At 49.4% G+C, this 27,123-nt stretch overlaps 1 protein-coding gene across 1 annotated transcript in view; it reads left to right on the forward strand.

The window, feature by feature from the left end:
* The first annotated feature begins 6 nt into the window (after positions 1-6).
* Positions 7-27,123, forward strand: part of LOC144488574 (uncharacterized) — a 29,967-nt gene continuing 2,850 nt past the window's right edge. The window contains exons 1-5 of the mRNA XM_078206637.1: positions 7-235; positions 2,305-2,341; positions 6,035-6,189; positions 9,844-9,905; positions 21,838-21,881. Coding sequence (XP_078062763.1) covers positions 232-235; positions 2,305-2,341; positions 6,035-6,189; positions 9,844-9,905; positions 21,838-21,881 — 302 coding nt within the window. The 5' untranslated portion in view covers positions 7-231. The remainder of the gene's footprint in view (positions 236-2,304; positions 2,342-6,034; positions 6,190-9,843; positions 9,906-21,837; positions 21,882-27,123) is intronic.

Here is a 27,123-nt window from a genome sequence, read left to right on the forward strand (position 1 = left end):
TCTCTGTCTCTCTCTCTCTTGTCTCTCTCTCTGTGTCTCTCTCTCTCTGTTTCTCTCTCTCTCTCTCTCTGCCTCTCTCTCTGTGTCTCTCTCTCTGCCTCTCTCTCTCTGTGTCTCTCTCTCTGTGTCTCTCTCTCTCGGTCTCTTTCTCTCTCTGTCTCTCTCTCTCGTTTGCAGACGCCCAGAGGAAGCTCCGTAGCGTCCAGCAGAAGCACGCCCGGGGACACCATCATGGGTGAGTGGGTGACCTGCGGAGGCAGGGTCAGAGAGGAGGAGGGCTGGGAGAGGGTGGGGATGCGTCGATGGATGGGGAGGGGGGCTGGAGTGGGTCCCCTGGGAGGGAGAGCGGTTAGACTGGGGAAGAGCAGTTGCCATTTCCTGGGGGAAAGGGGTGACACAATGTGGGGGGGAGTGGGGGTTCATTCCCCGGGCAATGGGACACGCACTTAGGGTCATTAAGGGAGTGAGAGATCCATTGTGTCACAGAGTGATAGAGGTTTTCAGCACGGAAACAGGCCCTTCGGCCCAACTTGTCCATGCCACCCCTTTTTTTTAAACCCCTAAGCTAATCCCAATTGCCCGCATTTGGCCCATATCCCTCTATACCCATCGTACCCATGTAACTATCTCAATGCTTTTTAAAAGACAAAATTGTACCCGCCTCTACTACTGCCTCTGGCAGCTCGTTCCAGACACTCACCACCCTCTGCGTGGAACAATTGCCCCTCTGGACCCTTTTGTATCTCTCCCCTCTCACCTTAAACCTGTGCCCTCTAGTTTTAGACTCCCCTACCTTTGGGAAAAGATATTGACTATCTAGCTGATCTGTGCCCCTCATTATTTTATAGACCTCTATAAGATCACCCCTCAGCCTCCTACGCTCCAGAGAAAAAAGTCCCAGTCTATCCAGCCTCTCCTTATAACTCAATCCATCAAGTCCCGGTAGCATCCTAGTAAATCTGTTCTGCACTCTTTCTAGTTTAATAATATCCTTTCTATAATAGGGTGACCAGAACTGTACACAGTATTCCAAGTGTGGCCTTACCAATGTCTTGTACAACTTCAACAAGACGTCCCATCTCCTGTATTCAATGTTCTGACCGATGAAACCAAGCATGCCGAATGCCTTCTTCACCACTCTGTCCACCTGTGACTCCACTTTCAAGGAGCTATGAACCTGTGCCCCTCGATCTCTTTGTTCTGTAACTCTCCCCAACGCCCTACCATTAACTGAGTAAGTCCTGCCCTGGTTCGATCGACCAAAATGCATCACCTCGCATTTGTCTGAATTAAACTCCATCTGCCCTTCGTCAGCCCACTGGCCCAATTGATCAAGATCCCGTTGCACTGGGGGTCAGTGGCGAGGAGGGGGAGACAGACTGAACTGGAGAGAGTGAAGGGAAATATATATATCGAAGAACAAAGAAAATTACAGCACAGGATCAGGCCCTTCGGCCCTCCAAGCCTGCACCGACCATGCTGCCCGACTGAACTAAAACCCCCTACCCTTCCGGGGACCATATCCCTCTATTCCCATCCTATTCATGTATTTGTCAAGACGCCCCTTAAAAGTCACGACCGTATCCGCTTCCACTACCTCCCCCGGCAACGAGTTCCAGGCACCCACCACCCTCTGTGTAAAGAACTTGCCTCATACATCTCCTTTAAACCTTGCCCCTCGCACCTTAAACCTGTGCCCCCTAGTAATTGACTCTTCCACCCTGGGGAAAAAGCTTCTGACTATCCACTCTGTCCATGCCTCTCATAATCTTGGAGACTTCTATCAGGTCTCCCCTCAACCTCCGTCGCTCCAGTGAGAACAAACCAAGTTTCTCCAACCTCTCCTCATAGCTAATGCCCTCCATACCAGGCAACATCCTGGTAACTCCTTTCTGTACCCTCGCCAAAGCCTCCACATCCTTCTGGTAGTGTGGTGACCAGAATTGAACACTATATTCCAAGTGCGGTCTAACTAAGGTTCTATAAAGCTGCAACATGACTTGCCAATTTTTAAACTCAATGCCCCGGCCGATGAAGGCAAGCATGCCGTATGCCTTCTTGACGACCTTCTCCACCTGCGTTGCCACTTTCAGTGACCTGTGTACCTGTACACCCAGATCCCTCTGCCTATCAATACTCTTAAGGGTTCTGCCATTTACTGTATATTTCCTATCTGTATTAGACCTTCCAAAATGCATTACCTTTCGAGTCCACGTGTCTCTTTCTTCGGAGAGTATGGGGGTTGGGGAGGGGTGGGGGTCCCTGAATATCTGTGGGAATGTTGATATATTTTTTTTGATTTAGGTTCGCCTACAGGCTCTGGAGACAGCGTCTCCAACAGGTGAGGTGAGGGGTTACAAGCTGTGTCCTATTCGTCTCTCCCCTGTCTCTCTGTGTCCACCTTCCTCTCTGAGTTTCGCTCCCTCTCTGTCACCTTGCCCCACTGTGTTTCTCTCTCTTTCTCTCCCATTGTCTCCTTTTCTCTCTTGCTGTCCCTCTCTGCCTCTCCATGTACCTCTTACAAAGAACAAAGAACAGTACAGCACAGGAAACAGGCCCTTCGGCCCTCCAAGCCTGCGCCGCTCCTTGGTCCAACTAGACCAATCGTTTGTATCCCTCCATTCCCAGGCTGCTCATGTGACTATCCAGGTAAGTCTTAAACGATGTCAGCGTGCCTGCCTCCACCACCCTACTTGGCAGCGCATTCCAGGCCCCCACCACCCTCTGTGTAAAAAAACGTCTGTGTAAAAAACGTCCCTCTGATGTCTGAGTTATACTTCGCCCCTCTCAGCTTGAGCCCGTGACCCCTCGTGATCATCACCTCCGACCTGGGAAAAAGCTTCCCACTGTTCACCCTATCTATACCCTTCATAATCTTGTATACCTCTATTAGATCTCCCCTCATTCTCCATCTTTCCAAGGAGAACAACCCCAGTCTACCCAATCTCTCCTCATAGCTAAGACCCTCCATACCAGGCAACATCCTGGTAAACCTTCTCTGCACTCTCTCCAATGCCTCCAGGTCCTTCTGGTAGTGCGGCGACCAGAACTGGACGCAGTACTCCAAATGTGGCCTAACCAGCGTTCTATACAGCTGCATCATCAGACTCCAGCTTTTATACTCTATACCCCGTCCTATAAAGGCAAGCATACCATATGCCTTCTTCACCACCTTCTCCACCTGTGTTGCCACCTTCAAGGATTTGTGGACTTGCACACCTAGGTCCCTCTGTGTTTCTATACCTTCTGCCTGTCTCTGCTGCTGTGTGTCTCTCTTTCTCTAACTATCCTTGTTAGGAATAATTAGATTAGGGATAGTCAGCACGGTTTTGTGAAGGGTAGGTCGCGCCTCACAAACCTTATTGAGTTCTTTGAGAAGGTGACCAAAGAGGTGGATGAGGGTAAAGCGGCTGATGTGGTGTATATGGATTTCAGCAAAGCGTTTGACAAGGTTCCCCATGGTAAGCTTTTGCAGAAAATACGGACACATGGGATTGAGGGTGATTTTTTAGCGGTTTGGATCAGGGTGGTGGTTGATGGGAAATATTCATCCTGGAGTTCAGTTACTAGTGGTGTACCACAAGGATCTGTTTTGGGGCCACTGCTGTTTGTCATTTTTATTAATGACTTGGATGAGAGCGTGGAAGGATGGATTAGTAAATTTGCGGATGACACTAAAGTCGGTGGAGTTGAAGACAGTGTGGAGGGAAGTGGCAGGTTACAGAGGGACATAGATAAGCTGCAGTACTGGGCTGAGAGGTGGCAAATGGAGTTTAATGCGGAAAAGTGTGAGGTGATTCACTTTGGAAGGAGTAACAGGAATACAGAGTATTGGGCTAATGGTAAGATACTTGGTAGTGTGGATGAACAGAGGGATCTGGGTGTCCATGTGCATAGATCCCTGAAAGTTGGCACCCAGGTTGATAGGGTTGTTAAGAAGGCGTACGGTGTGTTCGCTTTTATTGGTAGAGGGATTGAGTTTCGGAGCCATGAGGTCATGTTGCAACTGTACAAAACTCTGGTGTGGCCGCACTTGGAGTATTGCGTACAGTTCTGGTCGCCGCATTATAGGAAGGATGTGGAAGTGTTGGAAAGGGTGCAGAGGAGATTTAGCAGGATGTTGCCTGGTATGGTGGGAAAATCGTATGAGGAAAGGCTGAGGGGCTTGAGGTTGTTTTCGTCAGAGAGAAGAAGGTTAAGAGGTGACTTAATAGAGGCATACAAGATGATCAGAGGATTAGATAGGGTGGATAGTGAGAGCCTTTTTCCTCAGATGGTGATGGCTAGCACGAGGGGACATAGCTTTAAATTGAGGGGTGAGAGATATAGGACAGATGTTAGAGGTAGGTTCTTTACTCAGAGAGTAGTAAGGGTGTGGAATGCCCTGCCTGCAGCAGTGGTGGACTCATCAATGTTGAGAGCGTTCAAATGGTTATTGGATAAACATATGGATGATATTGGAATAGTGTAGGTTAGAGGGGCTTTAGATTGGTTTCACTGGTCGGCGCAACATCGAGGGCCGAAGGGCCTGTACTGTGCTGTAATGTTCAATGTTCTATTCCTCTGTCTCTCTCTCTCTCTCTCTCTGTCTCTCTCTCTCTGTCTCTCTCTCTCTCTCTGTCTCTCTCTCTCTCTCTGTCTCTCTCTCTCTCTGTCTCTCTCTCTGTCTCTCTCTCTCTGTCTCTCTCTCTGTCTCTCTCTCTGTCTCTCTCTCTGTCTCTCTCTCTGTCTCTCTCTCTCTGCCTCTCTCTGTCTCTCTCTGTCTCTCTCTGTTTTTCTCTCCATCCCTCTCTCTTGCTGTCTCTCCCTCCATCTCTCTCTCTCTCTCTCTCTCCATCCCTCTCTGTTCCTCTGTCTCAATCTCTCTCTCTCTCTCATTATCTCTCTCTTTCCCATCTTCCCTGTCTGTCCCTCTGTGTCTCTTTCTCTCTCTGTTCCTCTCTTTTGCTGACTATCTGCCTCTCGCTGTCGCTGTCTCTGTCTCACTGTTTCTATCTTGCTGTCTCTCTCTCTCACTGTGTGTGAGTGTGTGTATATGTGAGTGTGTGTGTGTGTGTATATGTGTGCGTATATGTGACTGTATGTGTGTGTGTATATGTGAGTGTGAGTGTATGTGTGTGTCTGTATGTTTGTGTGCATATGTACGTGTGTGTATATGTGAGTGTGTGGATATGCGAGTGTATGTGTGTGTGTGTATATGCATATATGTGAGTGTGTGTGTGTATGTATGTGTGTGTGTATGTACGTGTGTGTGTGTGTATGTGAGTGCGTGTGTGTATATGTGAGTGTGTGTGTGTGTATATGTGTGTGTATGTTTGTGTGGATATGTATGTTTGTGTGGATATGTATGTATGTGTGTATATGTGAGTGTGTGTTTGTATATGTGTATATATGTGTGTGTATATGTGTATATATGTGTGTGTATGTTTGTGTGTTTATGTATGTGTGTGTGTGTGTATATGTGTGTGTGTGTGTATATGTGTGTGTGTAGTGTATATAGGAGCCCAGACCAAGCTGTGATACAACCAGAAAGAATGCTTTCTATGGGGCATCTGTAAAAGTTGGTGAGAGTCGTAGCTGACATTCCAAATTTCCTTAGTCTTCTGAGAAAGTAGAGGCGTTGGTGGGGCTTTCGTAACTATAGTGTCGGCATGGGGGGGACCAGGACAGGTTGTTGGTGATCTGGACACCTCAAAACTTGAAGCTCTCGAACCCTTTCTACTTTGTCCCCGGTGATGTAGACAGGAGCATGTTCTCCTTTACGCTTCCTGATGTCGATGACAATCTCCTTTGTTTTGTTGACATTGAGGGAGAGATTATTGTTGCGGAATGATCCAAACCCCTCCCCCACACAGAGAGGTGGAGGATGGGGCGGGGGGGGTGGGTGGGGTGCAGGAAGCAGGGGAGGGTGCAGATCGAAGGGCGAACGGGGGGGGGGGGAGGAGGAGAGGGGGGGAACCGAGACGGTTCAGTCCTCCGACCGGAAAGAGATGACCCCCCCTCTCCCCCCCCGTTGCTGCCTTGTTGTTTGCAGATCGGCACCGAGGACCCCAACCGTGCTGACCATCCCAGCAAGCGGCGGAGGGCGGGATTCCACGCAGGCCCGAGGCGGCGGAGACGCGGGGCTCCTGGCCCGGAACGCCAGGCTCTTCCCACTGACGCTCTGCACCAACACTCTGCGGCTCCTGGGTAAGGAGCTCTCCGTGTCTCCCGGCAACACCCCGTGCATCCCTCCCTCCCTACCCCACTGCCGATAAACTGTGTGGCCCCCCCTGTTCCCCTCTTCAGCCCCCCCAGCCCACCCCGCTCGCTGGCCTCCTTCTCCCCGACCCATCCCGACTGCAGAGTGGCAGTGAGACGCACGCACACCCCCCCCCCCCCCCGCCTCCCACCCCTACCAATGGGCACTGCCAGGGTGACCAAGACCAGGGGGCTCCACCACTCCGCCCGACCATCTTGGAGAGGGGGGGTGGCGGGGGTGCCCTGATTGTCCCCCATCACTCCAGCGTGGTCTCCCGCTAGTTCCCCAAAAGTGGGGAACGACTCACTGTCTGTGCGGAGTCTGCACGTTCTCCCCGTCTCTGCGTGGGTTTCCTCCGGCTGCTCCGGTTTCCTCCCACAGTCCAAAACGTGTGTTGGTTAAGTGGATTGGCCGTGCTAAATTGTCCCTTAGTGTCCAAAGATGTGCAGGTTAGGGTGGATTGGCCATGCTAAATTGTCCCTTAGTGTCCAAAGATGTGCAGGTTAGGGTGGATTGGCCGTGCTAAATTGCCCCTTAGTGTCCAAAGATGTGCAGGTTAGGGTGGATTGGTCATGCTAAATTGCCCCTTAGTGTCCAAAGATGTGCAGGTTAGGGTGGATTGGTCATGCTAAATTGCCCCTTAGTGTCCAAAGATGTGCAGGTTAGGGTGGATTGGTCATGCTAAATTGCCCCTTAGTGTCCAAAGATGTGCAGGTTAGGGTGGATTGGCCGTGCTAAATTGTCCCTTAGTGTCCAAAGATGTGCAGGTTAGGGTGGATTGGTCATGCTAAATTGCCCCTTAGTGTCCAAAGATGTGCAGGTTAGGGTGGGTTGGCCATGTTAAATTGTCCCTTAGTGTCCAAAGATGTGCAGGTTAGGGTGGGTTGGCCATGTTAAATTGTCCCTTAGTGTCCAAAGATGTGCAGGTTAGGGTGGATTGGCCGTGCTAAATTGTCCCTTAGTGTCCAAAGATGTGCAGGTTAGGGTGGATTGGCCATGCTAAATTGTCCCTTAGTGTCCAAAGATGTGCAGGTTAGGGTGGATTGGCCGTGCTAAATTGCCCCTTAGTGTCCAAAGATGTGCAGGTTAGGGTGGATTGGTCATGCTAAATTGCCCCTTAGTGTCCAAAGATGTGCAGGTTAGGGTGGATTGGTCATGCTAAATTGCCCCTTAGTGTCCAAAGATGTGCAGGTTAGGGTGGATTGGTCATGCTAAATTGCCCCTTAGTGTCCAAAGATGTGCAGGTTAGGGTGGATTGGCCGTGCTAAATTGTCCCTTAGTGTCCAAAGATGTGCAGGTTAGGGTGGATTGGTCATGCTAAATTGCCCCTTAGTGTCCAAAGATGTGCAGGTTAGGGTGGGTTGGCCATGTTAAATTGTCCCTTAGTGTCCAAAGATGTGCAGGTTAGGGTGGGTTGGCCATGTTAAATTGTCCCTTAGTGTCCAAAGATGTGCAGGTTAGGCTGGGTTGGCCATGTTAAATTGTCCCTTAGTGTCCAAAGATGTGCAGGTTAGGGTGGATTGGCCGTGCTAAATTGTCCCTTAGTGTCCAAAGATGTGCAGGTTAGGGTGGATTGGCCGTGCTAAATTGCCCCTTAGTGTCCAAAGATGTGCAGGTTAGGGTGGATTGGCCGTGCTAAATTGCCCCTTAGTGTCCAAAGATGTGCAGGTTAGGGTGGATTGGCCATGCTAAATTGTCCCTTAGTGTCCAAAGATGTGCTGGTTAGGGTGGATTTGGCCGTGCTAAATTGCCCCTTAGTGTCCAAAGATGTGCAGGTTAGGGTGGATTGGCCGTGCTAAATTGTCCCTTAGTGTCCAAAGATGTGTAGGTTAGGGTGGATTGGCCATGCTAAATTGTCCCTTAGTGTCCAAAGATGTGCAGGTTAGGGTGGATTGGCCATGCTAAATTGTCCCTTAGTGTCCAAAGATGTGCAGGTTAGGGTGGATTGGCCGTGCTAAATTGTCCCTTAGTGTCCAAAGATGTGCAGGTTAGGGTGGATTGGCCATGCTAAATTGCCCCTTAGTGTCCAAAGATGTGTAGGTTAGGGTGGATTGGCCGTGCTAAATTGTCCCTTAGTGTCCAAAGATGTGCAGGTTAGGGTGGATTGGCCATGCTAAATTGTCCCTTAGTGTCCAAAGATGTGCAGGTTAGGGTGGATTGGCCATGCTAAATTGTCCCTTAGTGTCCAAAGATGTGCAGGTTAGGGTGGATTGGCCGTGCTAAATTGCCCCTTAGTGTCCAAAGATGTGCAGGTTAGGGTGGATTGGCCATGCTAAATTGTCCCTTAGTGTCCAAAGATGTGCAGGTTAGGGTGGATTGGGCCGTGCTAAAACCTCCCTCTGTGTAACCCAAACAGGCGCCGGAGTGTGGGCGACTAGGGGATTCTCACAGTAACTTCATTGCAGTGTTAATGTAAACCTTACTTGTGACACTCATAACGCATCCACATCCTTCCGGTAGTGTGATGACCAGAACTGCCTGCAATACTCCAAATGCGGCCTGACTAAAGTTTACCTTTTGGGTTTTTGCAAGCGCGGAGCTGGCCTGGAGTCCTGCCGAGGCCAGTCAGCGCCGACTTGCCAACCCATTGATTGCGTTTACTCCTGCGGTATAAATTCTTTCATTACTCCCGATGAGAGCGAGACCAAAGATTTCGGAGACTCTTTTCAGCAGTAGCCAAGTCACAGAGGTTTACAGCACGGAAACAGGCCCTTCGGCCCAACTTGTCCATGCCGCCCTATTTTTAAACCTCTAAGCTAATCCCAATTGCCCGCGTTTGGCCCATATCCCTCTATACCCATCGTACCCATGTAACTGTCTAAACGCTTTTTAAAAGACAAAATTGTACCCGCCTCTACTACTACCTCTGGCAGCTCGTTCCAGACACTCACCACCCTCTGTGTTAAAAAAATGCCCCTCTGGACACTTTTGTATCTCTCCCCTCTCACCTTAAACCTATGCCCTCTAGTTTTAGACTCCCCGACCTTTGGGAAAAGATATTGACTATCTGGCTGATCTGTGCCCCTCATTATTTTATAGACCTCTATAAGGTCACCCCTCAGCCTCCTACGCTCCAGAGAAAAAAGTCCTAGTCTATCCAGCCTCTCCTTGTAACTCAACCCATCAAGTCCCGGTAGCATCCTAGTAAATCTGTTCTGCACTCTTTCTAGTTTAATAATATCCTTTCTATAATAGGGTGACCAGAACCGTACACAGTATTCCAAGTGTGGCCTTACCAATGTCTTGTACAACTTCAACAAGACGTCCCAACTCCTGTATTCAATGTTCTGACCGATGAAACCAAGCATGCCGAATGCCTTCTTCACCACTCTGTCCACCTGTGACTCCACTTGCAAGGAGCTATGACCATGTACCCCTCGATCTCTTTGTTCTGTAACTCTCCCCAACGCCCCACCACTAACTGAGTAAGTCCTGCCCTGGTTCGATCGACCAAAATGCATCACCTCGCATTTGTCTGAATTAAACTCCATCTGCCATTCGTCAGCCCACTGGCCCAATTGATCAAGTGCTGGATTACCAAGTGACTGTTTTGTGTTTTCCTTTCAACCCTCCCCCGCCGCCCCCTCTCACACCCGCTCCAGCAGGACTGAACGACAGTCGTGAGACCCCCTTGGAAATCAGTGAAACTCGACGTCCAATTCAGGTAAAGTCTGAAGCTCGGGGATGTTTGATTTGATTAGACTTGATTTGATTTATTATTGTCACATGTATTAACATACAGTGGAAAGTATTGTTTCTTGTGGAGGTTGAGGGGAGACCTGATAGAAGTCTACAAGATTATGAGAGGCATGGACAGAGTGGATAGTCAGAAGCTTTTTCCCAGGGTGGAAGAGTCCATTACGAGAGGCACAGGTTTAAGGTGCGAGGGGCAAGGTTTAAAGGAGATGTACGAGGCAGATTTTTTACACAGAGGGTGGTGGGTGCCTGGAACTCGCTGCCGGGGTAGTGGAAGCGGATACGATAGTGACTTTTAAGGGGCGTCTTGACAAATACATGAATAGGATGGGAATAGAGGGATCTGGTCCCCGGAAGGGTAGGGGGTTTTAGTTCAGTCGGGCAGCATGGTCGGTGCAGGCTTGGAGGGGCCGAAGGGCCTGATCCTGTGCTGTAATTTTCTTTGTTCTTTATGTATTAGCAAATAGTGAAAAGTATTGTTTCTTGTGCGCTTTCCAGACAGAGCATACCGTTCATAGAGAAGGAAAGGAGAGGGTGCAGAATGTAGTGTTACAGTCACAGCTAGGGTGTAGAGAAAGACCAACTTAAAGTAAAGTTTAATTACCAGTGTCACAGGTGAGGCTTATATTAACGCTGCAATGAAGTTACTGTGAAAAGGCGGAGGTTGAGGGGAGACCTGATTGAGATCTACAAAAGTACGAGAGGCATGGACAGGGTGGATAGTCAGGGGCTTCTTCCCAGGGTGGCAGCGTCAACTTCAAGGGGGTGCAAGTTCAAGGTGAGAGACGGGCGGCACGGTGACACAGTGGGTTGGCACAGCTGCCTCACAGCGCCAGGGACCCGGGTTCGATTCCCGGCCTCGGGTCACTGTCTGTGCGGAGTTTGAACATTCCCCCCGTGTCTGCGTGGGTTTCCTCCCACAGTCCGAAAGGTTATGTTGATTGGCCGTGCTAAATTGACCCGAGAGTGAGGGGATTAGAAAGGTAAGTATATCGGATTGCAGGGATTGGGCCTGGCTGGGACTGTGGTCGGTGCAGACTCGATGGGCCGAATGGCCTCCTTCTGCACCTATGAGAGGGGGACAGTTTAAGGGGGATATGCGGCGGAAGGTTTTTCACGCAGAGAGTGATGGGTGTCCAGAACGCGCTGTCAGAGGTGGAAACAGGTACATTAGATACAATGAAGAACATCCGGATGTGTCCATGAATATGGAGGGAATAGAGGGATAGGGACCGAGTAAGGGCGGAAGGTTTTTTTTTTATAGTTTAGTGAGGGCATCAGGATCGGCACAGGCTTGGAGGGCCGAAGGGCCTGTTCCTGTGCTGTACTGTTCATTGTTCTCTTTGTATTTACCCTGCAAATGTGCCTGGCACTAAGGGACAACTTAGCATGGCCAATCCACCCTAACCTGCACATCTTTGGACACTAAGGGGCAATTTAGCATGGCCAATCCACCCTAACCTGCACATCTTTGGACACTAAGGGGCAATTTAGCATGGCCAATCCACCCTAACCTGCACATCTTTGGACACTAAGGGACAATTTAGCATGGCCAATCCACCCTAACCTACACATCTTTGGACACTAAGGGACAATTTAGCACGGCCAATCCACCCTAACCTGCACATCTTTGGACACTAAGGGACAATTTAGCATGGCCAATCCACCTAACCTGCACATCTTTGGACACTAAGGGAGAATTTAGCATGGCCAATCCACCCTAACCCGCACATCTTTGGACACTAAGGGACAATTTAGCATGGCCAATCCACCCTAACCTGCACATCTTTGGACACTAAGGGGCAATTTAGCATGGCCAATCCACCCTAACCTGCACATCTTTGGACACTAAGGGACAATTTAGCATGGCCAATCCACCTAACCTGCACATCTTTGGACACTAAGGGACAATTTAGCATGGCCAATCCACCCTAACCTGCACATCTTTGGACACTAAGGGGCAATTTAGCATGGCCAATCCACCTAACCTGCACATCTTTGGACACTAAGGGACAATTTAGCATGGCCAATCCACCTAACCTGCACATCTTTGGGCACGAAGGGACAATTTAGCATGGCCAATCCACCCTAACCTACACATATTTGGACACTAAGGGACAATTTAGCATGGCCAATCCACCCTAACCTGCACATCTTTGGACACTAAGGGACAATTTAGCATGGCCAATCCACCCTAACCTGCACATCTTTGGACACTAAGGGACAATTTAGCATGGCCAATCCACCCTAACCTACACATCTTTGGACACTAAGGGACAATTTAGCATGGCCAATCCACCCTAACCTGCACATCTTTGGACACTAAGGGGCAATTTAGCATGGCCAATCCACCCTAACCTGCACATCTTTGGACACTAAGGGACAATTTAGCATGGCCAATCCACCTAACCTGCACATCTTTGGACACTAAGAGACGATTTAGCATGGCCAATCCACCCTAACCTGCACATCTTTGGACACTAAGGGACAATTTAACATGGCCAATCCACCCTAACCTACACATCGTTGGACACTAAGGGACAATTTAGCATGGCCAATCCACCCTAACCTGCACATCTTTGGACACTAAGGGGCAATTTAGCATGGCCAATCCACCTAACCTGCACATCTTTGGACACTAAGGGACAATTTAGCATGGCCAATCCACCTAACCTGCACATCTTTGGGCACGAAGGGACAATTTAGCATGGCCAATCCACCCTAACCTACACATATTTGGACACTAAGGGACAATTTAGCACAGCCAATCCACCCTAACCTGCACATCTTTGGACACTAAGGGACAATTTAGCATGGCCAATCCACCCTAACCTGCACATCTTTGGACACTAAGGGACAATTTAGCATGGCCAATCCACCCTAACCTACACATCTTTGGACACTAAGGGACAATTTAGCATGGCCAATCCACCCTAACCTGCACATCTTTGGACACTAAGGGACAATTTAGCATGGCCAATCCACCTAACCTGCACATCTTTGGACACTAAGAGACAATTTAGCATGGCCAATCCACCCTAACCTGCACATCTTTGGACACTAAGGGACAATTTAGCATGGCCAATCCACCCTAACCTGCACATCTTTGGACACTAAGGGACAATTTAACATGGCCAATCCACCCTAACCTACACATCGTTGGACACTAAGGGACAATTTAGCATGGCCAATCCACCCTAACCTGCACATCTTTGGACACTAAGGGGCAATTTAGCATGGCCAATCCACCTAACCTGCACATCTTTGGACACGAAGGGACAATTTAACATGGCCAATCCACCTAACCTGCACATCTTTGGACACTAAGGGACAATTTAGCATGGCCAATCCACCCTAACCTACACATCTTTGGACACTAAGGGACAATTTAGCACGGCCAATCCACCTAACCCGCACATCTTTGGATACTAAGTGACAATTTAGCACGGCCAATCCCCCTAACCTGCACATCTTTGGACACTAAGGGGCAGTTTAGCATGGCCAATCCACCCTAACCTGCACATCTTTGGACACTAAGGGGCAATTTAGCATGGCCAATCCATAGAACCATAGAACCATAGAAAATTACAGCTCAGAAACAGGCCTTTTGGCCCTTGTCTGTGCCGAACCATTTTATGCCTCGTCCCACTGACCTGCACTTGGACCATATCCCTCCACACCCCTCTCATCCATGAACCCGTCCAAGTTTTTCTTAAATGTTAAAAGTGACCCCGCATTTACCACTTTATCCGGCAGCTCATTCCACACTCCCACCACTCTCTGCGTGAAGAAGCCCCCCCTAATATTCCCTTTAAACTTTTCTCCTTTCACCCTTAACCCATGCCCTCTGGTTTTTTTCTCCCCGAGCCTCAGCGGAAAAAGCCTGCTTGCATTCACTCTATCTATACCCATCAAAATCTTATACACCTCTATCAAATCTCCCCTCAATCTTCTACGCTCCAGGGAATAAAGTCCCAACCTATTCAATCTCTCTCTGTAACTCAGCTTCTCAAGTCCCGGCAACATCCTTGTGAACCTTCTCTGCACTCTTTCAATCTTATTTACATCCTTCCTGTAACTAGGTGACCAAAACTGTACACAATACTCCAAATTCGGCCTCACCAATGCCTTATATAACCTTACCATAACACTCCAACTTTTATACTCGATACTCCGATTTATAAAGGCCAATGTACCAAAGGCACTCTTTACGACCCTATCCACCTGTGGCGTCACTTTTAGGGAATTCTGTACCTGTATTCCCAGATCCCTCTGTTCAACTGCACTCTTCAGAGTCCTACCATTTACCATTTAAGGGGCAATTTAGCACGGCCAATCCACCTAACCCGCACATCTTTGGACACTAAGGGGCAATTTAGCACGGCCAATCCACCTAACCTGCACATCTTTGGACACTAAGGGGCAATTTAGCACGGCCAATCCATCTAACCCGCACATCTTTGGACACTAAGGGGCTTTTTAGCATGGCCAATCCACATAACCTGTACACCTTTGGATACTAAGGGGCAATTTAGCACGGCCAATCTACCTAACCTGCACACCTTTGGACACTAAGGGACAATTTAGCATGGCCAATCCACCCTAACCTGCACATCTTTGGACACTAAGGGACAATTTAGCATGGCCAATCCACCTAACCTGCACATTTTTGGACTGTGGGAGGAAACCGGAGCACCCGGAGGAAACCCACGCAGACATGGTGAGAATGTGCAAACTCCACACAGACAGTGACCCGAGCTGGGAATCGAACCCGGGTCCCTGGCGCTGTGAGCCAGCAGTGCTAACCCACTGTGGCGTCTATAATTATGAGCGTGGAGTGGAATCTCCCCCTACTCCCACCCGCTCCCTTCTCTCAGACATGAGGGTTGGTGCTGATGCATACTTAAATGGGTAGAATAAACAACGTGAGGTAGGAACAACAGCGAAATTTATTATTATTTAAATGGTAAAAGCAGGGAAGTTGTTTCCACTGGTGGGTGAAACTAGAACTAGGGGGCATGGCCTCAAAATAAGGGGGAGCAGATTTGGGACTGAGTTGAGGAGGAACTTCTTCACACAAAGGGTTGTGAATCTGTGGGAATTCCCTGCCCAGCTGAGGCTCCCTCGTTGAATGTTTTTTAAGGGAAGGATAGATAGATTTTTGAAGGAATTAAGGGTTGTGGTGAGCGGGCGGGTAAGTGGAGCTGAGTCCACGGAAAGATCAGCCGTGATCTTTTTGAATGGCGGAGCAGGCTCGAGGGGGCGGATGGCCCACTCCTGGCTCCTACTTCCTATGTTCTTAACGAACCGTGAAGGGTGACGGGTGAAGGCAGATAGATTGTTTACGTCTTCCCCCAGCCTCAGCGGGAGGGAAGTGAGTCGAGCGCAGAACTCAAAACACTTTGCGTTGCCAGCTGCAGAGAGAGAGAGAGAGAGAGAGGTCAAACAAAACCCATTCCTTCACACAGTGGGTGAGTGACAGCCTGGAATTCATCACCACAAACTGTGGCTGCATCAGAGTCCGAAACATCCTTCGCACAGACTCCCACCAGTGGGAATCTTAAATAGAACCCCAGCCGTGCGGGAGGAGGTCATCGAGCCTGAACCGACAACAATCCCACCCTATTTCCTTAACTCCATGTATTTACCCTGCTAATCCACATGTCACTAAGGGGCAATTTAGCACGGCCAATCCACCCTAACCTGCACATCTTTGGACACTAAGGGACAATTTAGCATGGCCAATCCACCATAACCTGCACATCTTTGGACACTAAGGGACAATTTAGCATGGCCAATCCACCATAACCTGCACATCTTTGGACACTAAGGGACAATTTAACATGGCCAATCCACCCTAACCTGCACATCTTTGGACACTAAGGGACAATTTAGCACGGCCAATCCACCCTAAACCTGCACATCTTTGGACACTAAGGGGCAGTTTAGCACGGCCAATCCACCCTAACCAGCACATCTTTGGACACTAAGCGACAATTTAGCATGGCCAATCCACCCTAACCTACACATCTTTGGACACTAAGGGACAATTTAGCATGGCCAATCCACCCTAACCTACACATCTTTGGACACTAAGGGACAATTTAGCACGGCCAATCCACCCTAACCTAGAACATAGAACATAGAACATTACAGCACAGAACAGGCCCTTCGGCCCACGATGTTGTGCCGACCTTCATCTGAAACCAAGATCAAGCTATCCCACTCCCTACCATCCTGGTGTGCTCCATGTGCCTATCCAATAACCGCTTAAATGTTCCTAAAGTGTCTGACTCCACTATCACTGCAGGCAGTCCATTCCACACCCCAACCACTCTCTGCGTGAAGAACCTACCTCTGATATCCGTCCTGTATCTCCCACCACGAACCCTATAGTTATGCCCCCTTGTAATAGCTCCATCCACCCGAGGAAATAGTCTTTGAACGTTCACTCGATCTATCCCCTTCATCATTTTATAAACCTCTATTAAGTCTCCCCTCAATCTCCTCCGCTCCAGAGAGAACAGCCCCAGCTCCCTCAACCTTTCCTCATAAGACCGACGCTCCAAACCAGGCAGCATCCTGGTAAATCTCCTCTGCACTCTTTCCAGCGCTTCCACATCCTTCTTATAGTGAGGTGACCAGAACTGCACGCAATATTCCAAATGCGGTCTCACCAAGGTCCTGTACAGTTGCAGCATAGCCCCACGGCTCTTAAACTCCAACCCCCTGTTAATAAAAGCTAACACACTATATGCCTTCTTCACAGCTCTATCCACTTGAGTGGCAACCTTTAGAGATCTGTGGATATGGACCCCAAGATCTCTCTGTTCCTCCACAGTCTTCAGAACCCTACCTTTGACCCTGTAATCCACATTTAAATTAGTCCTACCAAAATGAATCACCTCACATTTATCAGGGTTAAACTCCATTTGCCATTTTTCAGCCCAGCTTTGCATCCTATCTATGTCTCTTTGCAGCCTACAACAGCCCTCCACCTCATCCACTACTCCACCAATCTTGGTGTCATCAGCAAATTTACTGATCCACCCTTCAGCCCCCTCCTCTAAGTCATTAATAAAAATCACAAAGAGCAGAGGACCAAGCACCGATCCCTGCGGCACTCCGCTAGCAACCTGCCTCCAGTCCGAAAATTTTCCATCCACCACCACCCTCTGTCTTCGATCAGATAGCTAGTTACCTATCCAATCGGCAACATCTTTGGACACTAAGGGACAATTTAGCACGGCCAATCCACCCTAACCTACACATCTTTGGACACTAAGGGACAATTTAGCATGGCCAATCCACCCTAGCCTACACATCTTTGGACACTAAGTGACAATTTAGCATGGCCAATCCACCCTAACCTACACATCTTTGAACACTAAGGGACAATTTAGCACGGCCAATCCACCCTAACCTACACATCTTTGGACACTAAGGGACAATTTAGCACGGCCAATCCACCCTAACCTACACATCTTTGGACACTAAGGGACAATTTAGCACGGCCAATCCACCCTAACCTGCACATCTTTGGACACTCAGGGACAATTTAGCATGGCCAATCCACCCTAACCTCCACATCTTTGGACACTAAGGGACAATTTAGCACGGCCAATCCACCCTAACCTACACATCTTTGGACACTAAGGGACAATTTAGCATGGCCAATCCTCCTAACCTGCACATCTTTGGACACAAAGGGACAATTTAGCATGACCAATCCACCCTAACCTGCACATCTTTGGACACTAAGGGACAATTTAACATGGCCAATCCACCCTAACCTGCACATCTTTGGACACTAAGGGACAATTTAGCATGGCCAATCCACCCTAACCTACACATCTTTGGACACTAAGGGACAATTTAGCATGGCCAATCCACCCTAACCTGCACATCTTTGGACACTAAGGGACAATTTAGCACGGCCAATCCACCTAACCTGCACATCTTTGGGACACTAAGGGGCAATTTAGCACGGCCAATCCACCCTAACCTGCACATCTTTGGACACTAAGGGGCAATTTAGCATGGCCAATCCACCCTAACCTACACATCTTTGGACACTAAGGGACAATTTAGCATGGCCAATCCACCCTAACCCGCACATCTTTGGACACTAAGGGACAATTTAGCATGGCCAATCCACCCTAACCTACACATCTTTGGACACTAAGGGACAATTTAGCATGGCCAATCCACCCTAACCCGTACATCTTTGGACACTAAGGGACAATTTAGCATGGCCAATCCACCCTAACCCGCACATCTTTGGACACTAAGGGACAATTTAGCATGGCCAATCCACCCTAACCCGCACATCTTTGGACACTAAGGGACAATTTAGCACGGCCAATCCACCCTAACCTGCACATCTTTGGACACTAAGGGACAATTTAGCACGGCCAATCCACCCTAACCTGCACATCTTTGGACACTAAGGGGCAATTTAGCATGGCCAATCCACCCTAACCCGCACATCTTTGGACACTAAGGGACAATTTAGCACGGCCAATCCACCCTTACCTACACATCTTTGGACACTAAGGGACAATTTAGCACGGCCAATCCACCCTAACCTACACATCTTTGGACACTAAGGGACAATTTAGCACGGCCAATCCACCCTAACCTGCACATCTTTGGACACTAAGGGACAATTTAGCATGGCCAATCCACCCTAACCTACACATCTTTGGACACTAAGGGACAATTTAGCACGGCCAATCCACCCTAACCTACACATCTTTGGACACTAAGGGACAATTTAGCATGGCCAATCCTCCTAACCTGCACATCTTTGGACACAAAGGGACAATTTAGCATGACCAATCCACCCTAACCTGCACATCTTTGGACACTAAGGGACAATTTAACATGGCCAATCCACCCTAACCTGCACATCTTTGGACACTAAGGGACAATTTAGCATGGCCAATCCACCCTAACCTACACATCTTTGGACACTAAGGGACAATTTAGCACGGCCAATCCACCCTAACCGACACATCTTTGGACACTAAGGGACAATTTAGCATGGCCAATCCACCCTAACCTGTACATCTTTGGACACTAAGGGACAATTTAGCACGGCCAATCCACCCTAACCTACACATCTTTGGACACTAAGGGACAATTTAGCATGGCCAATCCCCCCTAACCTGCACATCTTTGGACACTAAGGGACAATTTAGCATGGCCAATCCACCCTAACCTGCACATCTTTGGACACTAAGGGACAATTTAGCACGGCCAATCCACCTAACCTGCACATCTTTGGACACTAAGGGACAATTTAGCACGGCCAATCCACCCTAACCTGCACATCTTTGGACACTAAGGGACAATTTAGCACGGCCAATCCTCCCTAACCTGCACATCTTTGGACACTAAGGGACAATTTAGCACGGCCAATCCACCCTAACCTGCACATCTTTGGACTCTAAGGGGCAATTTAGCACGGCCAATCCACCCTAACCACATCTTTGGGACACCAAGGGGCAATTTAGCACGGCCAATCCACCCTAACCTGCACATCTTTGGACACTAAGGGGCAATTTAGCATGGCCAATCCACCCTAACCTACACATCTTTGGACACTAAGGGACAATTTAGCATGGCCAATCTACCCTAACCCGCACATCTTTGGACACTAAGGGACAATTTAGCATGGCCAATCCACCCTAACCTACACATCTTTGGACACTAAGGGACAATTTAGCATGGCCAATCCACCCTAACCCGCACATCTTTGGACACTAAGGGACAATTTAGCACGGCCAATCCACCCTAACCTGCACATCTTTGGACACTAAGGGACAATTTAGCATGGCCAATCCACCCTAACCTGCACATCTTTGGACACTAAGGGGCAATTTAGCATGGCCAATCCACCCTAACCCGCACATCTTTGGACACTAAGGGACAATTTAGCATGGCCAATCCACCCTAACCTGCACATCTTTGGACACTAAGGGACAATTTAGCATGGCCAATCCACCCTAACCTGCACATCTTTGGACACTAAGGGACAATATAGCATGGCCAATCCCCCTAACCTGCACATCTTTGGACACTAAGGGACAATTTAGAACAGCCAATCCACCTGACCTACACATCTTTGGACACTAAGGGACAATTTAGCATGGCCAATCCACCTGACCAACACATCTTTGGACACTAAGGGACAATTTAGCACGGCCAATCCACCTAACCTACACATCTTTGGACACTAAGGGACAATTTAGCATGGCCAATCCACCTAACCTGCACATCTTTGGACACTAAGGGACAATTTAGTATGACCAATCCACCCTAACCTGCACATCTTTGGACACTAAGGGACAATTTAACATGGCCAATCTCCCGAACCTGCACATCTTTGGACACGAAGGGGCAATTTAGCACGGCGAATCCACCCTAACCTACACATCTTTGGACACTAAGGGACAATTTATCATGGCCAATCCCCCTAACCTGCACATCTTTGGACACTAAGGGGCAATTTAGCATGGCCAATCCACCCTAACCTGCACATCATTGGACACTAAGGGACAATTTAGCATGGCCAATCCACCCTAACCTACACATCTTTGGACACTAAGGGGCAATTTAGCATGGCCAATTCACCTAACCTACACATCTTTGGACACTAAGGGACAATTTAGCATGGCCAATCCACCTAACCTACACATCTTTGGACACTAAGGGACAACTTATCATGTCCAATCCAACTAACCTACACATCTTTGAAGTGTGGGAGGAAACCGGAGCACCCGGAGGAAACCCACGCAGACACGGGGAGAACGTGAAGTAACCAGTCCTGTCCCTGTCCCCAAGTCTCCGTAATGGCCACCACATCACACTTCCAAGGATCGATCCACACTCTAAGCTCATCCACTTTATTCACTACACTCCTGGCGTTAAAATAGACACATTTCCACACAGGCAGTGACCCAAACCGGGAATCGAACCGAGTGAGCAAGAAACAATACTTTTCACTGTCTCCCAATAAACAAATAACAAAGAAAATTACAGCACAGGAACAGGCCCTTCGGCCCCTCCAAGCCTGCACCGACCATGCTGCCCGACTTAACTAAAACCCCCTCCCCTTCCGGGGACCATATCCCTCTATTCCCATCCTATTCATGTATTTGTCAAAACGCCCCTTAAAACTCACTACCATATCCGCTTCCACTCCCTCCCCCAGCAGCGAGTTCCAGGCACCCACCACCCTCTGTGTAAAAAATCTGCCTCGTACATCTCCTTTAAACCTTGCCCCTCGCACCTTAAACCTGTGCCCCCGAGTAATTGACTCTCCCACCCTGGGGGAAAAGCTTCTGACTATCCACTCTGTCCATGCCCCTCATAATCTTGTAGACTTCTATCAGGTCTCCCTCAACCTCCGTCGCATGATTTAAGAAAATCAAATTAAAAGTCGGGACGGCGAGCGGGGCTCGGAGTGGGGGGAACTTGCAGGCGGTGGTGTTCCCCATATGTCTTCTGCACTGCCCACCCCCCCCCCCCCCCCCCCCCCCGTCCTTCTCGACGGTGGCGGGTTTGGAAGGTGCTGTCGAAGGAGCCTCGGCGAGTCGCTGCGGTGTATCTTATAGACGGTACACACACACACTGCTGCCACGGTGCGTGGGTGGTGGAGGGAGCGAATGTGTGTGGATGGGGCGCCCATCAGAGCGGGGCTGCTTTGTCCTGGACGGTGTCGAGCTTCTCGAGTGTTGTCGGAGGCGCTCCCAGCCAGGCAAGCGGAGAATATTCCACCACACTCCTGACTTGTCTCCTTGTAGATGGTGGGACAGACTTTGGGGGGAGTCAGGAGGTGTCTTGTTATTTCAATTCTCATGTTCTAACCAGACGCCCACTCTTTCTCCCAACAGTTGACTGCCACTTCACGGAACTCCATCTTCCGACAGCCATCCGCGTAAGCATTTCTCTTCGCTGTCCTGTTCTGGAAGGGCGGCGAGAGCGGAGCGGGGTGCGCAGGCAGTCTGATTTATCCACTGGGCCTTGGCGGGCTGCTTTTCATAGAATACCTAAAGTGCAGAAGGAGGCCATTCGGCCCATCGAGTCTGCACCGACCACAATCCCACCCAGGCCCTATTCCCGTAACCCCACATATTTACCTCATTAATCCCCCCCGACACTAATGCGGGGGGGGGGTTAGCACTGCTGGCTCACAGCGGCCGGGACCTATACAATTGCGGTAAAATGTCCTTGTTCCTACACTCAAATCCACTCTCGATGAAGGCAGCACGGCGACACGGGTGGTTAGCGCTGCTGCCTCACAGCACCAGGGACCCCGGTTCGATTCCCGGCTCGGGTCACTGTCTGTGTGGGATCTGCACGTTCTCCCCGTGTCTGTGTGGGTTTCCTCCGGGTGCTCCGGTTTCCCTCCCACAGTCCAAAAGATGTGTAGGTTAGGGTGGATTGGCCGTGCTAAATTGTCCCTTAGTGTCCAAAGATGTGCAGGTTATGGTGGATTGGCCATGCTAAATTGTCCGTTAGTGTCCAAAGATGTGCAGGTTAGGGTGGATTGGCCGTGCTAAATTGTCCCTTAGTGTCCAAAGATGTGCAGGTTAGGGTGGATTGGCCATGCTAAATTGTCCCTTAGTGTCCAAAGATGTGCAGGTTAGGTGGATTGGCCGTGCTAAATTGTCCCTTAGTGTCCAAAGATGTTCAGGTTAGGTGGATTGGCCGTGCTAAATTGTCCCTTAGTGTCCAAAGATGTGCAGGTGAGGGTGGATTGGCCATGCTAAATTGTCCCTTAGTGTCCAAAGATGTGTAGGTTAGGTGGATTGGCCGTGCTAAATTGTCCCTTAGTGTCCAAAGATGTGTAGGTTAGGACAATTGGCCGTGCTAAATTGTCCCTTAGTGTCCAAAGATGTGCAGGTTAGGTGGATTGGCCGTGCTAAATTGTCCCTTAGTGTCCAAAGATGTGCAGGTTAGGGTGGATTGGCCATGCTAAATTGTCCCTTAGTGTCCAAAGATGTGCAGGTTAGGTGGATTGGTCGTGCTAAATTGTCCCTTAGTGTCCAAAGATGTGCAGGTTAGGGTGGATTGGCCATGCTAAATTGTCCCTTAGTGTCCAAAGATGTGCAGGTTAGGGTGGATTGGCCATGCTAAATTGTCCCTTAGTGTCCAAAGATGTGCAGGTTAGGTGGATTGGCCGTGCTAAATTGTCCCTTAGTGTCCAAAGATATGCAGGTTAGGGTGGATTGGCCGTGCTAAATTGTCCCTTAGTGTCCAAAGATGTGCAGGTTAGGGTGGATTGGCCATGCTAAATTGTCCCTTAGTGTCCAAAGATGTGCAGGTTAGGGTGGATTGGCCATGCTAAATTGTCCCTTAGTGTCCAAAGATGTGTAGGTTAGGGTGGATTGGCCATGCTAAATTGTCCCTTAGTGTCCAAAGATGTGCAGGTTAGGTGGATTGGCCGTGCTAAATTGTCCCTTAGTGTCCAAAGATATGCAGGTTAGGGTGGATTGGCCGTGCTAAATTGTCCCTTAGTGTCCAAAGATGTGCAGGTTAGGGTGGATTGGCCATGCTAAATTGTCCCTTAGTGTCCAAAGATGTGCAGGTTAGGGTGGATTGGCCGTGCTAAATTGTCCCTTAGTGTCCAAAGATGTGCAGGTTAGGGTGGATTGGCCATGCTAAATTGTCCCTTAGTGTCCAAAGATGTGCAGGTTAGGGTGGATTGGCCGTGCTAAATTGGCCCTTAGTGTCCAAAGATGTGTAGGTTAGGGTGGATTGGCTATGGTAAATTCTCCCTCAGTGTAACCGGAACAGGTGCCGGAGTGTGGCGACTAGGGGATTCTCAGAGTAACTTCATTGCAGTGTTAATGTAAGCCGACCTGTGATGCTAATAAATCAGCTCCAACATGTGGGGTAAGGGCGGCAGATTTCCTTCCCTCAAGGGGGCATTAGTGAACCAGTTGGGTTTTTCCCCCACAATCGACAATGGGTCATCAGTAGATTCCTAATTCCAGATATTTTTTTATTGAATTCAAATTCCACCACCTGCCGTTGTCGGGATTCGAACCCAAGTCCCCCAGAACATGAGCTGAGTTTCTGGATTGAATAGTCTAGCGATGATACCACTCAGACATCACTCCCCCGTGTCAACAAATCGAGTGAGGTGAAAGCCACCTAACATTTGGGGTGGTACGGTAGCACAGTGGGTTAGCACTGCTGCTTCACAGCTCCAGGGACCTGGGTTCGATTCCCGGCTCGGGTCACTGTCTGTGCGGAGTCTGTACATTCTCCCCGTGTCTGCGTGGGTTTCCTCCGGGTGCTCCGGTTTCCTCCCACAGTCCAAAGATGTGCGGGTTAGGTTGATTGGCCAGGTTAAAAATTGCCCATTAGAGTCCTGAGATGTGTAGGTTAGAGGGATTAGCGGGTAGATATGGGGGTAGGGCCTGGGTGGGATTGTGGTCGGTGCAGACTCAATGGGCCGAATGGCCTCTTTCTGTACTGTAGGGTTTCTATGATTCTATGTATTATTATTATTAAGCCTCACCTGTGACACTGGTAATTAAACTTTACTTTAAGTTGGTCTTTCTCTACACCCTAGCTGTGACTGTAACACTACATTCTGCACCCTCTCCTTTCCTTCTCTATGAACGGTCACTGAAAGTGGCAACGCAGGTGGAGAAGGTAGTCAAGAAGGCATACGGCATGCTTGCCTTCATCGGCCGGGGCATTGAGTTTAAAAATTGGCAAGTCATGTTGCAGCTTTATAGAACCTTAGTTAGGCCGCACTTGGAATATAGTGTTCAATTCTGGTCGCCACACTACCAGAAGGATGTGGAGGCTTTGGAGAGGGTACAGAAAAGATTTACCAGGATGTTGCCTGGTATGGAGGGCATTAGCTATGAGGAGAGGTTGGAGAAACTCGGTTTGTTCTCACTGGAGTGATGGAGGTTGAGGGGAGACCTGATAGAAGTCTGCAAGATTATGAGAGGCATGGACAGAGTGGATAGTCAGAAGCTTTTTCCCAGGGTGGAAGAGTCCATTACTCGAGGCACAGGTTTAAGGTGCGAGGGACAAGGTTTAAAGGAGATGTACGAGGCAGATTTTTTACACAGAGGGTGGTGGGTGCCTGGAACTCGCTGCCGGGGGAGGTAGTGGAGGTGGGGGACACTACGACAACGGATGAATGAACACCGCACAAGAAACAATACTTTTCACTATTTGCTAATACATAAAGAAGAAAGAACAAAGAAAATTACAGCACAGGAACAGGCCCTTCGGCCCCTCCAAGCCTGCACCGACCATGCTGCCCGACTGAACTAAAACCCCCTACCCTTCCGGGGACCATATCCCTCTATTCCCATCCTATTCATGGATTTGTCAAGACGCCCCTTAAAACTCACTACCGTATCCGCTTCCAGTCCCTCCGTAAGAAGTTTAACAACACCAGGTTAAAGTCCAACAGGTTTATTTGGTAGCAAAAGCCACACAAGCTTTCGGAGCGCTGCTCCTTCGTCAGGTCGGTGGGAATTGTGTTCACAAAAACAGGGCATATAAAGACACAAACTCAATTTACAAAATAGTGGTTGGAATACGAGTCTTTACAGGTAATCAAGTCTTAAAGGTACAGACAATGTGAGTGGAGAGAGGGTTAAACACAGGTTAAAGAGATGTGTATTGTCTCCAGCCAGGACAGTTAGTGAGATTTTGCAAGCCCAGGCAAGTCATGGAGGTTACAGATAGTGTGACATGAACCCAAGATCCCGTCCTCATGTGTGCGGAACTTGGCTATCAGTTTCTGCTCAGCGACTCTGCGCTGTCGTGTGTCGTGAAGGCCGCCTTGGAGAACGCTTACCCGAAGATCAGAGGCCGAATGCCCGTGACCGCTGAAGTGCTCCCCCACAGGAAGAGAACACTCTTGCCTGGTGATTGTCGAGCGGTGTTCATTCATCCGTTGTCGTAGTGTCCCCCACTTCCACTCCCTCCCCCGGCAGCGAGTTCCAGGCACCCACCACCCTCTGTGTAAAAAATCCGCCTCGTACATCTCCTTTAAACCTTGCCCCTCGCACCTTAAACCTGTGCCCCCCAGTAATTGACTCTTCCACCCTGGGGAAAAAGCTTCTGACTATCCACTCTGTCCATGCCCCTCATAATCTTGTAGACTTCTATCAGGTCGCCCCTCAACCTCCGTCGTTCCAGTGAGAACAAACCGAGTTTCTCCAACCTCTCCTCATAGCTAATGCCCTCCATACCAGGCAACATCCTGGTAAATCTTTTCTGTACCCTCTCCAAAGCCTCCACATCCTTCTGGTAGTGAGGCGACCAGAATTGAACACTATATTCCAAGTGCGGCCTAACTAAGGTTCTCTAAAGCTGCAACATGACTTGCCAATTTTTAAACTCAATGCCCCGGCCGATGAAGGCAAGCATGCCGTATGCCTTCTTGACTACCTTCTCCACCTGCATTGCCACTTTCAGTGACCTGTGTACCTGTACACCCAGATCCCTCTGCCTATCAATACTCTTCAGGGTTCTGCCATTTACTGTATATTTCCCATCTGTATTAGACCTTCCAAAATGCATTACCTCACATTTGCCCGGATTAAACTCCATCCGCCATCTCTCCGCCCAAGTCTCCAACTGACCTATATCCTGCTGTAACCTCCGATGGTGCTCATCCAGAGTTTAAAGCTCTGTTTCATCCAAGGGCAATATCCCCCCCACTCTCCCCCCACTTTCCCCCCCCTTCCCCTTTAAGTACCTGCCCCTTTGATCTGTCCCTCGGTTCATCGGATTTATTCTGCTTCCCAGACCCAGCGTTGTCCACCCTCCGGTCACAGAACGCAGACACCGCAGCGCTCCCATTCTGCGGACATCCGGCCGCTGGACACAGCCCCGGAAGTGGGGCCGAAGGACCCCCCCCCCACCGCCCCAACTTTGGCCGGGCCTCCTCCCTCTCTGCACCCCTCACCCTCCCCGGGGTGAGTTTTAGAGGATGTGAGGGAGCACCGAGGGGGGAGGCAATAACTTGGTCTCCTCACTTGAGAAAGCACTCACCTGATGCAGCGGCAACGCTCCAAAAGCTCGTGCTACCAAATAGACCTGTTGGACTTTAACCTGGTGCTGTGAGAATACTGACTGTGTGTGTGAGAGAGACAGAGTGAGAGAGTGTGTGTGTGTGTGCATGAGGCAGCGAG

This window comes from Mustelus asterias, unplaced genomic scaffold (assembly GCF_964213995.1).
Source record: "Mustelus asterias unplaced genomic scaffold, sMusAst1.hap1.1 HAP1_SCAFFOLD_1674, whole genome shotgun sequence".
In the NCBI taxonomy this organism is placed as follows: Eukaryota; Metazoa; Chordata; class Chondrichthyes; order Carcharhiniformes; family Triakidae; genus Mustelus; species Mustelus asterias.